We start from the raw sequence: 12,133 nt of genomic DNA, 5'->3' as shown, positions 1-12,133 counted from the left end.
CCCTTGACCCGGCCTCATTCCAGCCTTCTGCAAGTCCTGCTTTCGTCTCCAGGACCTTTCTTCCTGCTTTGCCTCCTATATTTCAGGGCGTAGGGCAGCATGACCTTTTACCTTCTGACCCTTGCCCCTGCTGCAGCATGTGTTTTTTCTGACGGCGTGTAGGGACTGGATTGTGCGGAGACCCTCTTTGCATCTGGGCCCTCGGCCTATTGCAGAAGGGATCCTCACCCTCCCTGCCTGCACTGGGGTCCTCCAACTGGAGGCTATTTTTAGCCCTAGGGCTAGCATACTCTCTTAAGCCAGAAGTTTTAGGGGCAAGAGATCCCTAATATGCATGAAAGACTCTCACAAGACAGGCAGGAAGTCTCCAAGAGACTTCCTTTACCCCTAGGGAAATGCCATCTGATCTTTGAGATAAGGAGCTGGGAGCAGTTTGATTTCACCTCCAGAGAAGGAAGCCCTCAGTTAAGGGATCATCTTGCTCTTTTCCCCACTCCAAGGCCTCTCCGCCTTATCTCTCTGCCACCTGTGACTCCAGGCCTTATACATAATTGAGAGGTTTACCCAAACAGACCTAATTGGCTTATTGGAAATCCAGTCTCTTGATTTCTTAATTCACTTCTTTTGTGCTGCTTTATGGAGACAAAGGAGACTCCCCTATACTGCCTGTGAAGAGCAGGACAGTCTGCAGCCCCGATTGTGAGGCCTCCTGTGTCGGCAGATGTGCATGTACTCTCTCTACTGATCCCCTGGAAAGGTGGCCTGTTTGGAAGCAGTCCTGCCCAGGCCTGCTGCAGTCATGAAGATTAAGCCTCAGAGTACTACAAGTTACCCATTTTGTTTCGTTTAGCCCCTTTCATCAAATGCTTATAAAATTCTAGGAGGGTACACAGAGTTTATTGTTGGTAACCTCAAACATATGTGAATCATCCACTCCAAACTAGGGCAGTTTTCTTCTCAGGCCCTCCAAGGGAGTTCAGTGACATTGGCACATTGTGGGGATGAATAGGCTGAAATGCCGGGCACACAGTCAAGGGAAAAGGCTCCAAACCAAGCAGAGGTTGAACCTCAGGTAACTGGAGTAGGAGGTGTATTAGTTAGCTAGGGCCGCTGTAACAAAGTACCCCAAACTGGGTGGCTTAAACGACAGATATTTATCATCTCACAGTTCTGGAGGCTAGAAGTCCATGGTCAACATGGTGTGCCGGAGTTGGTTCCTTCTGAGAGCTTTGAGATAGGATCTGTTCCATGACTCTCTCCTCTTTTTGATGGTTTGCTGGCAAGCTTTGGCATTCCTTGCCTTGGAGGTCTCTGCCTTCATCTTCACCTCCTTTCTTCCTCTATGTATGTCTCTAAGTCCAAAGTATACTTTTTATAAAGACACCAATCATATTGACTGTTCATAAAATGACCTCATGCTAACTAGTTGCATCTGCAAGGACCCTCTTTCCAAATAAGGTCACATCCTGAGGGTACTAGGGGTTAGGACTTCAACTTACGAATTTTGGGGGAGAGATATTCATCCCCTAATGGGCATAGGAGACTGGGAGTGGTGTATGAAATATAGTTTGAATTCCACCTCAAGACCTTGAGCTTATGACTTCTGTCTAGCTCTGTGTATCATTCATACTTCCCACTAAATTTTAACAAAATGACTGGGATAGGGAGAAAGTGAAACCCAGTGGACTAAGGCTTGAGTGAGCATTACCTGCTGGGCCTGTTCATTTGCGTCTCCCTGGTGACCTTCTTCTCTGACCAGCATCTGTGGAATTAGGAAAAGCACAATGGTGGAAATGTGATCCTGGTGTGTGAGATGCAAACTTGATCTTAGCCTTTGCTGTACCCTGGAAACTTACCAGTCAAAACTTTCACCAAAGGCGATTTTTGTTTGTTTGTTTAGGTTTACCAGTTATTTATTATTTATAGCGTGATTAACTTGGGTCAAATTTTTATGAATTTTTAAGTAGAGAAACTTTCCTAACAAGAGGAAAGGATAAGAAATCAGACCTTTGTGTAAAGAAAATTACCACATTTAAAGTCCTGGTTTATTTTAGGCTGTTTGGCAGTGAGAAGAAGGGATTATTTGTGTCTAACAGAGGTCTACAAGGAAAAAGGTTTGAGATCAGAAAACACTTCCAACCAGAATGACAGTTCCCTGCCAGTCCTTGGTCTTTCTTCCTCCCTTCCTTCTGTGTCCACAGGGACTAATTACATCTGGCTTTCCCTCCCTCTTCCTTGTATATTTCCCTTCCATATCAAGACCTTCAGAATGAGGGCAATGTGGATCATTTCCCAGTTTTCCAGCTGGGCAGCTCACCAAGAACAAACCCAGACATCAAGGCCAGACCAAAAAAATCTTCTTGTTTTAGACAGAAGACTCCTACATCTGGGGGATTTAATGCACCCACTGTCCGCTCAGTGCATTTCCTGTGTCCGGAGCTTCTCTGCCTGCCGGCTCTGGTCTCGTAAGTTTCCATGCCCTGTTGCCAACTTATAATAACAGAGGCGGCACGCAGCAGGCTAAGAACGTCATAGCCTACTCGGTACACGGGCACTGCTTTGCAGACTGAAACAAAGCTTGCAAGGTCTCATTGCAGGCCTCTCGGCCTTGACAGTGGTTGTGCCCAGACCACCAGGAGCCTGCAATTAAATACCCTCGGATCCAGTTCTCTACTGTTAATGTTATCAGCTTCATCAAGTACTTCCTCTTTGAGTGATATCTGCAGAGAAATAAATAAATAAAGCTCCTCCAAGCCCTGTTCCTGCCTGGATCCTGAGTCCAAAGTAGAATCTGAGTTGGATTATCCAAAGCACTATCACCCTCCTGCATTGTTCCCAAGGTCTGGGCAGGAACGGAGAGTGAAATCTCTCCAGGACATTACATCAGTTCCTCCTTTACGCTTGGCATGAAAGTTCTTCCTCTCCTGGTCCTCCCAGACTTCCTAAGGCCCGGCCTGAGTGCACACCCACACACTAAGCCTTGAAGCCCAGAACATCAAAGAAAGCCTGCAGGTAACCAGATTACTGACCAACGCCTGTGACTGTTTTGAAATTTATAAGATGGGAAATGGATTCAGGAAATGGGATTTTTCAATACATGGTCTTCATCATCCTTAAGTATTTTAAACCTTAATAAGCTTTTAAGTAAAGAAAGACATTCTGTAAATGGCATTTAGAAGAAAATATAGGAAAGTTCAAACCGGAAGTCTTCAGTTGTTTACGGTGATCATACTCTGTGGCAAATGAAAAGTGAACCATGGATAAAAGATAAATACATTTCTATGGGCAGCAGAATTGAGATCCATATTATCTATAAAAGGAAAGTTTGCCTTATCTCCAGAAGATTACAGATCATTTTAGTCGGTGCCTGGTAAGCATTTATATGCATTTGGGTTAAAGTGAGGAAGTTAGTGCTTGTCATCCCAACCTATATCCTTGCAAGGTTAATTAAGCAGTTTTAAAAAAAAGAAAAAAGCTTTTTACAACAGGAAATATCAAACCTATACAAAAGTAAAGAGAATTGTATAATGAATCATCATGTACCCATCACCAGTTTTGATGGTCAACTCAAGGCCAATCTTGTTTTCCCCTGTGGTCTACCTCCTCTCTCCTTCACCATCCCAGATTATTTTATAGCAAATCCCAGATATATAATTTCCCTTGTAAATAGTATCAACAGGCCGGGTGCGGTGGCTCACGCCTGTAATCCCAGCACTCTGGGAGGCCGAGGCAGGTGGATCACAAGGTCAGGAGATCGAGACCATCCTGGCTAACACAGTGAAACCCCATCTCTATTAAAAATGCAAAAAATTAGCCAGGCGTGGTGGCAGGTGCCTGTAGTTCCAGCTACTCGGGAGGCTGAGGCAGGAGAACGGTGTGAACCCGGGAGGCGGAGCTTGCAGTGAGCCGAGATCGCGTCACTGCACTCCAGCCTGGGCAACAGAGCGAGAATCTGTCTCAAAAAAAAAAAAAAAAAGTACTTGCTCTTTGACCAGAACAAGTCAAAGACCTAGTATCAACATAGGTCTCAAAAAAGACTCTATAAAATCAATCACAGGACCATCATATCACTTGGACACTAGTAGTTCCTTGGTATCATCAAATAATCTACTAGTGTTCACTTTTCGCCAACCATCTCATAAATGTTTTTTACAGCCAGGCGCGGTGGCTCACGCCTATCATCCCAGCACTTTGGGAGGCCGAGGTGGGTGGATCATCTGAGGTCTAAAGTTCGAGACCAGCCTGACCAACATGCAGAAACCCCGTCTCTACTAAAAATACAAAATTAGCCAGGCATGGTGGCACATGCCTGTAATCCCAGCTGCTCAGGAAGGCTGAGGCAGGAGAATCGCCTGAATTCCGGGAGGCGGAGGTTGCAGTAAGCCGAGATGGCTCCATTGCACTCCAGCCTGGACAACAAAAGCGAAACTCCGTCTCAAAAAAAAAAAAAAACATGTTTTTTACAGTTTGAATCAGAATCCAAACAACATCCATACATTGCAAATGGTTAATGTATCTCTTAAGTCTTTTTCAATCTATAGGTTCCCATCTGTATCCTTCTTGTGTGTGTATTTGAGCAGTCCCTCTCTTCAGGTTTTTTTAAAGAGGTCAATCATAATTAATATATTCATATATATAATATATTATAAATATTCGTGTATACATATATACTGTATAACTATATACTTATATAGTATTAGTTATATACCATGTATCATATATACTATCATACTATAGATATATAGCATATTAGTATAATCTCCCCCTGTATATAGTTTCTTTTTTTCCTCTTGTTGCTTTCAAGATTTTCTCTTTATTTTTGGTTTTCAGCAGTTTGACTGTGATGTACCTGGGTGTGGTTTTCATTTTACATATCTTACTTGAGATTCTTGGATCTTTGAATTTACTGTTGTTGATAATGTTGTTACCAAATTTGAGGACAATCTAGCCATTATTTTTAAATTTATGCTACCCTGTTTCTTTCTATATTCTCCTTCTTGGACACCAATTACATGTGTGTTAGACCATGTGATATTGTTCCACAGGTCACTGAGGATTTGTTTTGTTTGGATTTCATTTTTACTGATCTGTCTTCGAATTTTCTAACCCTTTCTTCTGTCATCTCCATTCTGCTATTAAGTCCATCTAGTCCAGTCTTTCATTTCAGATATTATACTTTTCAGTTATAGAATCTTTATTTTCTCTTTTTTTAATTCCATTTCCCTTTTGGCGGGCTCTATGTGTCATCATTTATTACCACCATCGTTTTCTTTTAGGGCTTGAACTTATTTGTAATAGCTGCTCTAAAGTTTTTCTGTTTGTTTGTTTGGCTAGTTCCAACATCTGCATTATCTCAAGTTCTGTTTCTGTTGATGGCCTTGCCCCCTTATTATGAGTAGCATGTTTGTATTTCTTCTCATATCTAGAAAATTGCGACTGGGTGCTGAGCACGTTGAGACACTGGATTGTGTTCTATTCCACTGAAGAGTGTTGACTTTTGTTCTAGCAGGCAATCAAATTACTGGCCAGTGACTTTAAATCTGTAGAGGCATGGTCTTACGTTTCATTAGGTCCAGTTTGTTTCTATTTTGCCTTTTGCCCTTAGCCAGATCCCCTTGTCCTAGGGCTTTTACTCCTACATTGTGGTCATTCGGGGGTAACAAATAGCCTGAAGTGTTTACAGAGCCTTCAAACTTGGTGAGACTCAAACTCTGAACTGTGTCTCCACTGCAGTAGCCAGTAGCTGAGATTTCTGCTCATATCTTTTGATTATACAATTGTTGCTTTTCAATGAACTCCAAAGGGTCTCCCTGGCACTTGGGCTATTCAGTAGTCAGACAGGAATTTGAGGAAACTTTTACATTTAATCACTCTCCCCTCTGAGGCTCCCACTGTGTGGGATTTGTTTCTTCAATTTTCTGCCATTCTGGCAGCTACCTACTCTATCTCAAGCAACTTTCTGTTTATCTTCTAACTGCCCTGTGCAGCACAGGCTGGGGAGGAGCATGCAGCATAGGGCAGTGAGGAGATCAGCGGAATCAGGGAGAAAGCTGTTTAAACATGGACCTTACTCTGTGCAGGTCCTTCTTTCAAGAGTGAAATCCCAGTTTTTGTCTGCCCTTGATACCTTCAAATAGTTTTTTCAATGTATTTAATACAGTTTCTTTCATTTCTTTTTTTTTTTTTGAGACGGAGTCTCGCTCTGTCGCCCAGGCTGGAGTGCAGTGGCCGGATCTCAGCTCACTGCAAGCTCCGCCTCCCGGGTTCCCGCCATTCTCCTGCCTCAGCCTCCCGAGTAGCTGGGACTACAGGTGCCGCCACCTCACCTGGCTAGATTTTTGTATTTTTTTAGTAGAGACGGGGTTTCACCGTGTTAGCCAGGATGGTCTCAATCTCCTGACCTCGTGATCCGCCTGTCTCGGCCTCCCAAAGTGCTGGGATTACAGGCTTGAGCCACCGCTCCCGGCCAGTTTCTTTCATTTCTATCCGTAGGACGTTCCTTTGGTACAAGCCACTCTACCGTTGTTGCAACTAAAACTCCCCCTTTCCTTGTTTAGATAAGTGGTGGCAGATCATAAATCATCTTGCTTTTCGTATCTAACCATAGATTCTGGATGCTAGTCCTTAGCAAAATATTGAGATACTCCTCATTCCTTTTTACATTTACATAGTACTCCATGTTTAGAGATATATACTATAATTTATTAAATCAGTCTCCTATTGATAGCTATTCCAATGATGAGGCACTTTTGAACTTCTGGCAGTGAGTTATACAGCAGTCACAAAATAAGCCCTTTGCTTTCAAGGAGATGATCTTTTAATATTATGAACAATAATTTTGTTCAGTGTTTCATATGATAGATGAGATCTAGTAGAACTTTCAAAAAAGAAAAAAGTCCCTATTTTCTTCTTAACCCTGTGTAAAACTTAAAACCACCGTGTCTGTCTCTGTTTACTGACCCTATCAAATTACTGAATTCCCTTTATGTGTTCTTTATATATATATATTATCTTAATGGACAAAGGTGATATGTTTGACTTGCTTTACTTAGAACTGTGGACAATTATTTGACCAGAACAAGGACAGCAAGCATGCACATCCTTTTGGTGAGACTGCCCTGGGAAAAGATGTGGCCAGAGAGAGTTCATTGAGTTGGGTGAGCAGCCATGTAGAAATCTCCATTTTTATGGGCAGATTTCTGTCCTTCTGCACCTTAGCAGGGACTCCTGGAGCCAGGTGTGTGCTGGTCCATTCCCCAACCCAGCCCTCAGAGCTACTTCTGTTGCTGAGCTGTGTACACTTCTGATGTTATCCTTGCACACAGGTCACCAGCTTGCAACTTCGAGTGGGATAGGTTAGAGGTTTTGTTAGACATGTCCATCCATCCTGCTTCTTCCTTACCTCTGCCTGTCTCTGAGCACTTGTAGGGTCTGTGCACTCAGAAGCAAAGTGCTCCCAAAAGTTCTTTCAAGTTCAGTAAGATTGTCATTCTGTAAATTGGGGCCACTGTGCGTGCTTAGAGCAGATTTTGGTGACTTTGTGTCATAGTTTCTGTGTTGCAGTGACAGATATTGTCATGAGTACACAGGTTCTAAAATCTGACTGGAGTCTGGTTCTAATCTCCTAACTGACTATTAGGAGATGGTGTGGCCTTGGGTAAGTTGCTTAACTTCTTTATGCCTCAGTTTTATCATCTGTAAAACAGGGGTACTAGTGGTATCTCCTGGTTAGGAGTGCTGTAAGGTTGGGGTTTTTTTTCTTTCTTTTTTTTGAGACAGAGTTTTGCTCTGTCCCCCAGGCTGGAGTGCAGTGGTGTGATCTTGGCTCACTGCAACCTCCACCTCCTGGGTTCAAGTGATTCTCATGCCTCAGCCTCCCGAGTAACTGGGATTACAGGTGGGAGCCACTGCACCCAGCCAGGAGTGCTGTAAGTTTTAAACAGTGAAATCCAGCATCTAAGATATAGTTATTACTAATAATTATTACTAATATGATTAACATTATCACTAATACTAATAACTCCTAGAGGTAGAGAATATGAAAATTTTAGTTGTGAAAATGTAAGTCAATAAAAGCATCTAGAGAGAAACCCCTGAGAACGCTTCCACCTCTGAAAGCGACGTAGAAGAGTTAAATGATGACCAAAAGATGGGAAATGGACGTTTGGCTTCATTGTGCTTACAGGCCACAGGTAGGTGATTAACGGAATGCTTGTAGACATCCTCAGGTTGCCTGGCAATAGAAAAATAGTTGCAATATGCACACTTGACATTGTTAAGTGGTGAAAAAGACACTGCATTCTGGGGAGAAAGGTTCTTTACACATACCTACACGCTCCTCCATTTACCGCCTGTAGAGCCACGGGGAGGTTCCTGTCCTGCCAACTCACCATGATTGCCTTTCCCTCTGCTCCACAGATAACTGTGTCCAGAGGACCCCCAGGCCATCCGTGGATAATGTGCACCACAACCCTCCCACCATTGAACTGTTGCACCGCTCCAGGTCACCCATCACGACAAATCACCGGCCTTCTCCTGACCCTGAGCAGCGGCCCCTTCGGTCCCCCCTGGACAACATGATCCGCCGACTCTCCCCAGCTGAGAGAGCTCAGGGACCCAGGCCGCACCAGGAGAACAACCACCAGGAGTCCTACCCTCTGTCAGTGTCTCCCATGGAGAATAATCACTGCCCAGCGTCCTCTGAGTCCCACCCGAAGCCATCCAGCCCCCGGCAGGAGAGCACACGCGTGATCCAGCTGATGCCCAGCCCCATCATGCACCCTCTGATCCTGAACCCCCGGCACTCCGTGGATTTCAAACAATCCAGGCTCTCCGAGGACGGGCTGCATAGAGAAGGGAAACCCATCAACCTCTCTCATCGGGAAGACCTGGCTTACATGAACCACATCATGGTCTCTGTCTCCCCCCCTGAAGAGCACGCCATGCCCATTGGGAGAATAGCAGGTGAGTGAGCTCCTCTCTCGTTGCTCCAGCATCTTGAGACCTGACAAAGCCCCTCTCTCCCCTGTGATCCTTGCAGCCAGCCTCGCACCATTCCCAATTAGATGCCCTCCAAGGCTCTGTGAGGGCAAGTGGAGGCTTCTGCCTGCATGAGGCGAAATCCCTAATGGCTTGGTTAATGAGCCGCTGGGATCGAGTAGTTAATGAGCCTCAGAAATGTTAAGAAACAAATGTCCTATGTCCAGCTTACAAGGAGAGTCACATCAGAATCAAGGCTAAGCGAAAACATTTAAAATAAAAGGATTATGAGCATGCTAATGGCCCTGTCCTGAAGTTTCCAGCAGCTAATTAATGACCAGACATAGCAAAAAGAAGCTTTGTCTCCGATTCAGGCCTGTAATTCCATCCTGCGCGCAGTAACGTCATGCAGCCTTCACCTTGGGAGCGGGTAGGAGAGGAAAACAGGATTATGGTATTGGAGGCAGGTGTTGCTGGGCCATTTGACAGAGGAAACCACTCTCAGATTCTCTTTCATTTATGATAAGAAGCCCAAATTTGCTTACTTAAGGGAAGAAACCAATGGAAACCAGTGGGAAAAAATCTACACGTTATCTGTTTCCTAGGATGCTCATAATTTACGTGAACTCATTCTTCAGAAGCTTAATCCTCTAACCATGTGACAAGGTTAGCTCTTTTCATAGAGCATTACTCCATTAGTGGGATATTTGTTGAGCACCTGCTGTATACAAATAAATGCATTAGGAGTAGGGAGACAGAGCTAATTTAACATGCAATATCTTTTTCCCCGAGGAATTTAGAATATAGTGGGAGAGACAAAGGTGAAAACCACTAAGATATAAGGCAGAATGAAGTAAGCCCCATTTCCCATTCATTTTATGTACCAGCATTCATTGAGCACCTACTGTCTGCCAGAGTAATGAAGTGCTGTAGAAACAAAGCAGAAGGAAGGTGTGTTTTGACTGGAGGGACCAAGCAAGGCTTTGCAGGGGAGAGAGTGTGACACTGAAGTGATTGTGCTTTCAATAGCGGGAGGGAGACCTGGAGGCAGGAGAGAACAGACCTGTTCAGGGAAAGGAGAGAAATGCCCCCTCCTCCCTGAGCCCATAACCTGGTCAGAGTCCCAGCTGACCGTCAGGGTGCTGCCATGCTGATGGCAATGGAATAACAGGCTCCTACAAGCCTACCTCTGCCTTGAGGTACTATCCCCTTTTTTTTTTTTTTTTCTTTTCCACACTCTGTTGCCCAGGCTGGAGTGCCGTGGCACGATCTCGGCTCACTGCAAGCTCCGCTTCCTGGGTTCACGCCATTCTCCTGCCTCAGCCTCCCGAGTAGCTGGGACTACAGGTGCCCACCACCACACCCGACTAATTTTTTTAATATTTTTAGTAGAGATGGGGTTTCACCATGTTAGCCAGGATGGTCTCGATCTCCTGACCTCGTGATCTGCCCACCTTGGCCTCCCAAAGTGCTAGAATTACAGGCATGAGCCACCACACCCGGCCGGTACTGTCCCTTTTTTATTTAAATCATTTGTTTCTAGATTTTTCTCTGGCCCCAAGTGCACCACCAGTGTTGCCTCAGTTTCATTATTACAGATAATTTACATCAGGGATGTTGAATCAAGAAAATAAAGTGACAAACAAAAATGACTTATATGTTTTAAAAACTATGAAAAAGGAAATGATATCTGTTTGGGATTCAATTCAAAATGATCCTGCAGAGTTAGGGGGTGGGGTGTGGGTGGGGTCTGCATAAAACAAGGCTAGCCATCACTAGCTGGTGGTTATATGTCTGGGTGATAGATGTGTGGGGGTTAATATTATTGATCTCTCCGCTTTTACTTGCACATTAGATTGTTTTAATCAGCAAATGAACAAATAAAACTGGGGAAAAAAGAATAGTAGATAAAGAAGCAAAGAGCTTAGGCAAAACATGTGAATTTCCCCAGATAATTGGAGAAGGAGGATGAGGTCAGTGTATTGCTGTGAATTCTGTAAATGACGCATTGTGCTTTCCAGGCAATACCCTTCTTGTCTATATACCCTCTTGTCTTGTTTCTTGCATGGTGTGTGCAGCAGTACTTGACATTTTGCAGATACCTTTTGCTTGTTTATAATTCTCAGGACCGCTCTTAGGGTAGCTCATTACTGCAGTATTCATCTTATGTAGAAGGGTCATTTGTACAGGGGAAACCACAAAGGAAACTGAGCCCCGGAGAGGCAAAGGCCTTTGCCAAGGTCAGATAGGGGCCCTGTGACCAAGGTGTGCAGGACAACTCTTGCTGCCCCATGGCTGCTGTCCGCAGTGCTGCCCTCGTGGGCCTGGCTTGCTTCCCAAGATCTCTCCTGTCTACTTCCCAGGTGACACTGCCTTCACCACTCTTTGGGAATCTACCATAAGCCCATGAATCAAGAAAGATACATGGTTTAGACTTGAAGAATTATTTTTCCATTGTTTAGTGGGTTTGTAAATTTCAAAATATTAGTCTCTTAAAATTATATTACTTTTTTTTTTTTTTGAGACAGTGTCTTTGTCACCCAGGTTGGAGTTCAGTGATGTAATCTCGGCTCATTGCAACCTCTGCCTCCTAGGTTCGAGTGATTCTCATGCCTCAGCCTCCTGAGTAGCTGGGATTACAGGCACACCCCACCATGCCTGGCTAATTTTTTTGTAGTTTTAGTAGAGATGGGGTTTCACCATGTTGGCCAGGCTGGTCTTGAACTCCTGGCCTCAAGTGATCTGTCTGCTTTGGCCTCCCAAATTGCTGGGATTACAGGCATGGACCGCTGCACCCAGCCTATACTACTGTTTTTTTCATCTCATTCCCCAATATCAGTGTTTGATGATGGATGCAGCCTCATCAGTTAGGAAGCTTGGTAGAATACTGCACCCACCAAATGATGAGCCTGGGTGTCTATGGATGCCCGCTCTCTCAAGGGCACACAGAAATAGGCAATATGTGCTTTTCTTGATGGCTCTAGGAAATCAGAATATTCATGTAAAATAATCCTGGGGCCTAGATCTTTTGGGGGAATGCATTAACTCCTTCAGTATGACACAGTGTCCTAAAACTAATTACCAGTGCTATAATGCCATATTCAAAAGTTTTTAAATCTCCCAATGTATATTTTAACTAATTTAACCAAATCCA

General features: G+C 44.2%; 1 protein-coding gene across 4 annotated transcripts in view; it reads left to right on the top strand.

Moving 5' to 3' along the window:
* The window catches only part of ETV6 (ETS variant transcription factor 6), a 255,374-nt gene that overhangs the window by 216,324 nt on the left and 26,917 nt on the right, over positions 1–12,133 (top strand). For all 4 annotated transcript variants that reach the window (XM_033222848.1, XM_033222846.1, XM_033222845.1 and 1 more), the window contains one exon: positions 8,419–8,964. In XM_033222848.1, coding sequence (XP_033078739.1) covers positions 8,419–8,964 — 546 coding nt within the window. The remainder of the gene's footprint in view (positions 1–8,418; positions 8,965–12,133) is intronic.

Source organism: Trachypithecus francoisi, unplaced genomic scaffold, assembly GCF_009764315.1.
Source record: "Trachypithecus francoisi isolate TF-2019V2 unplaced genomic scaffold, Tfra_2.0 Lachesis_group11, whole genome shotgun sequence".
Lineage (NCBI taxonomy): Eukaryota > Metazoa > Chordata > Mammalia > Primates > Cercopithecidae > Trachypithecus > Trachypithecus francoisi.
Note: the sequence above shows the minus strand (reverse complement) of the source record. Positions and strands in the feature narration are given on the sequence as shown.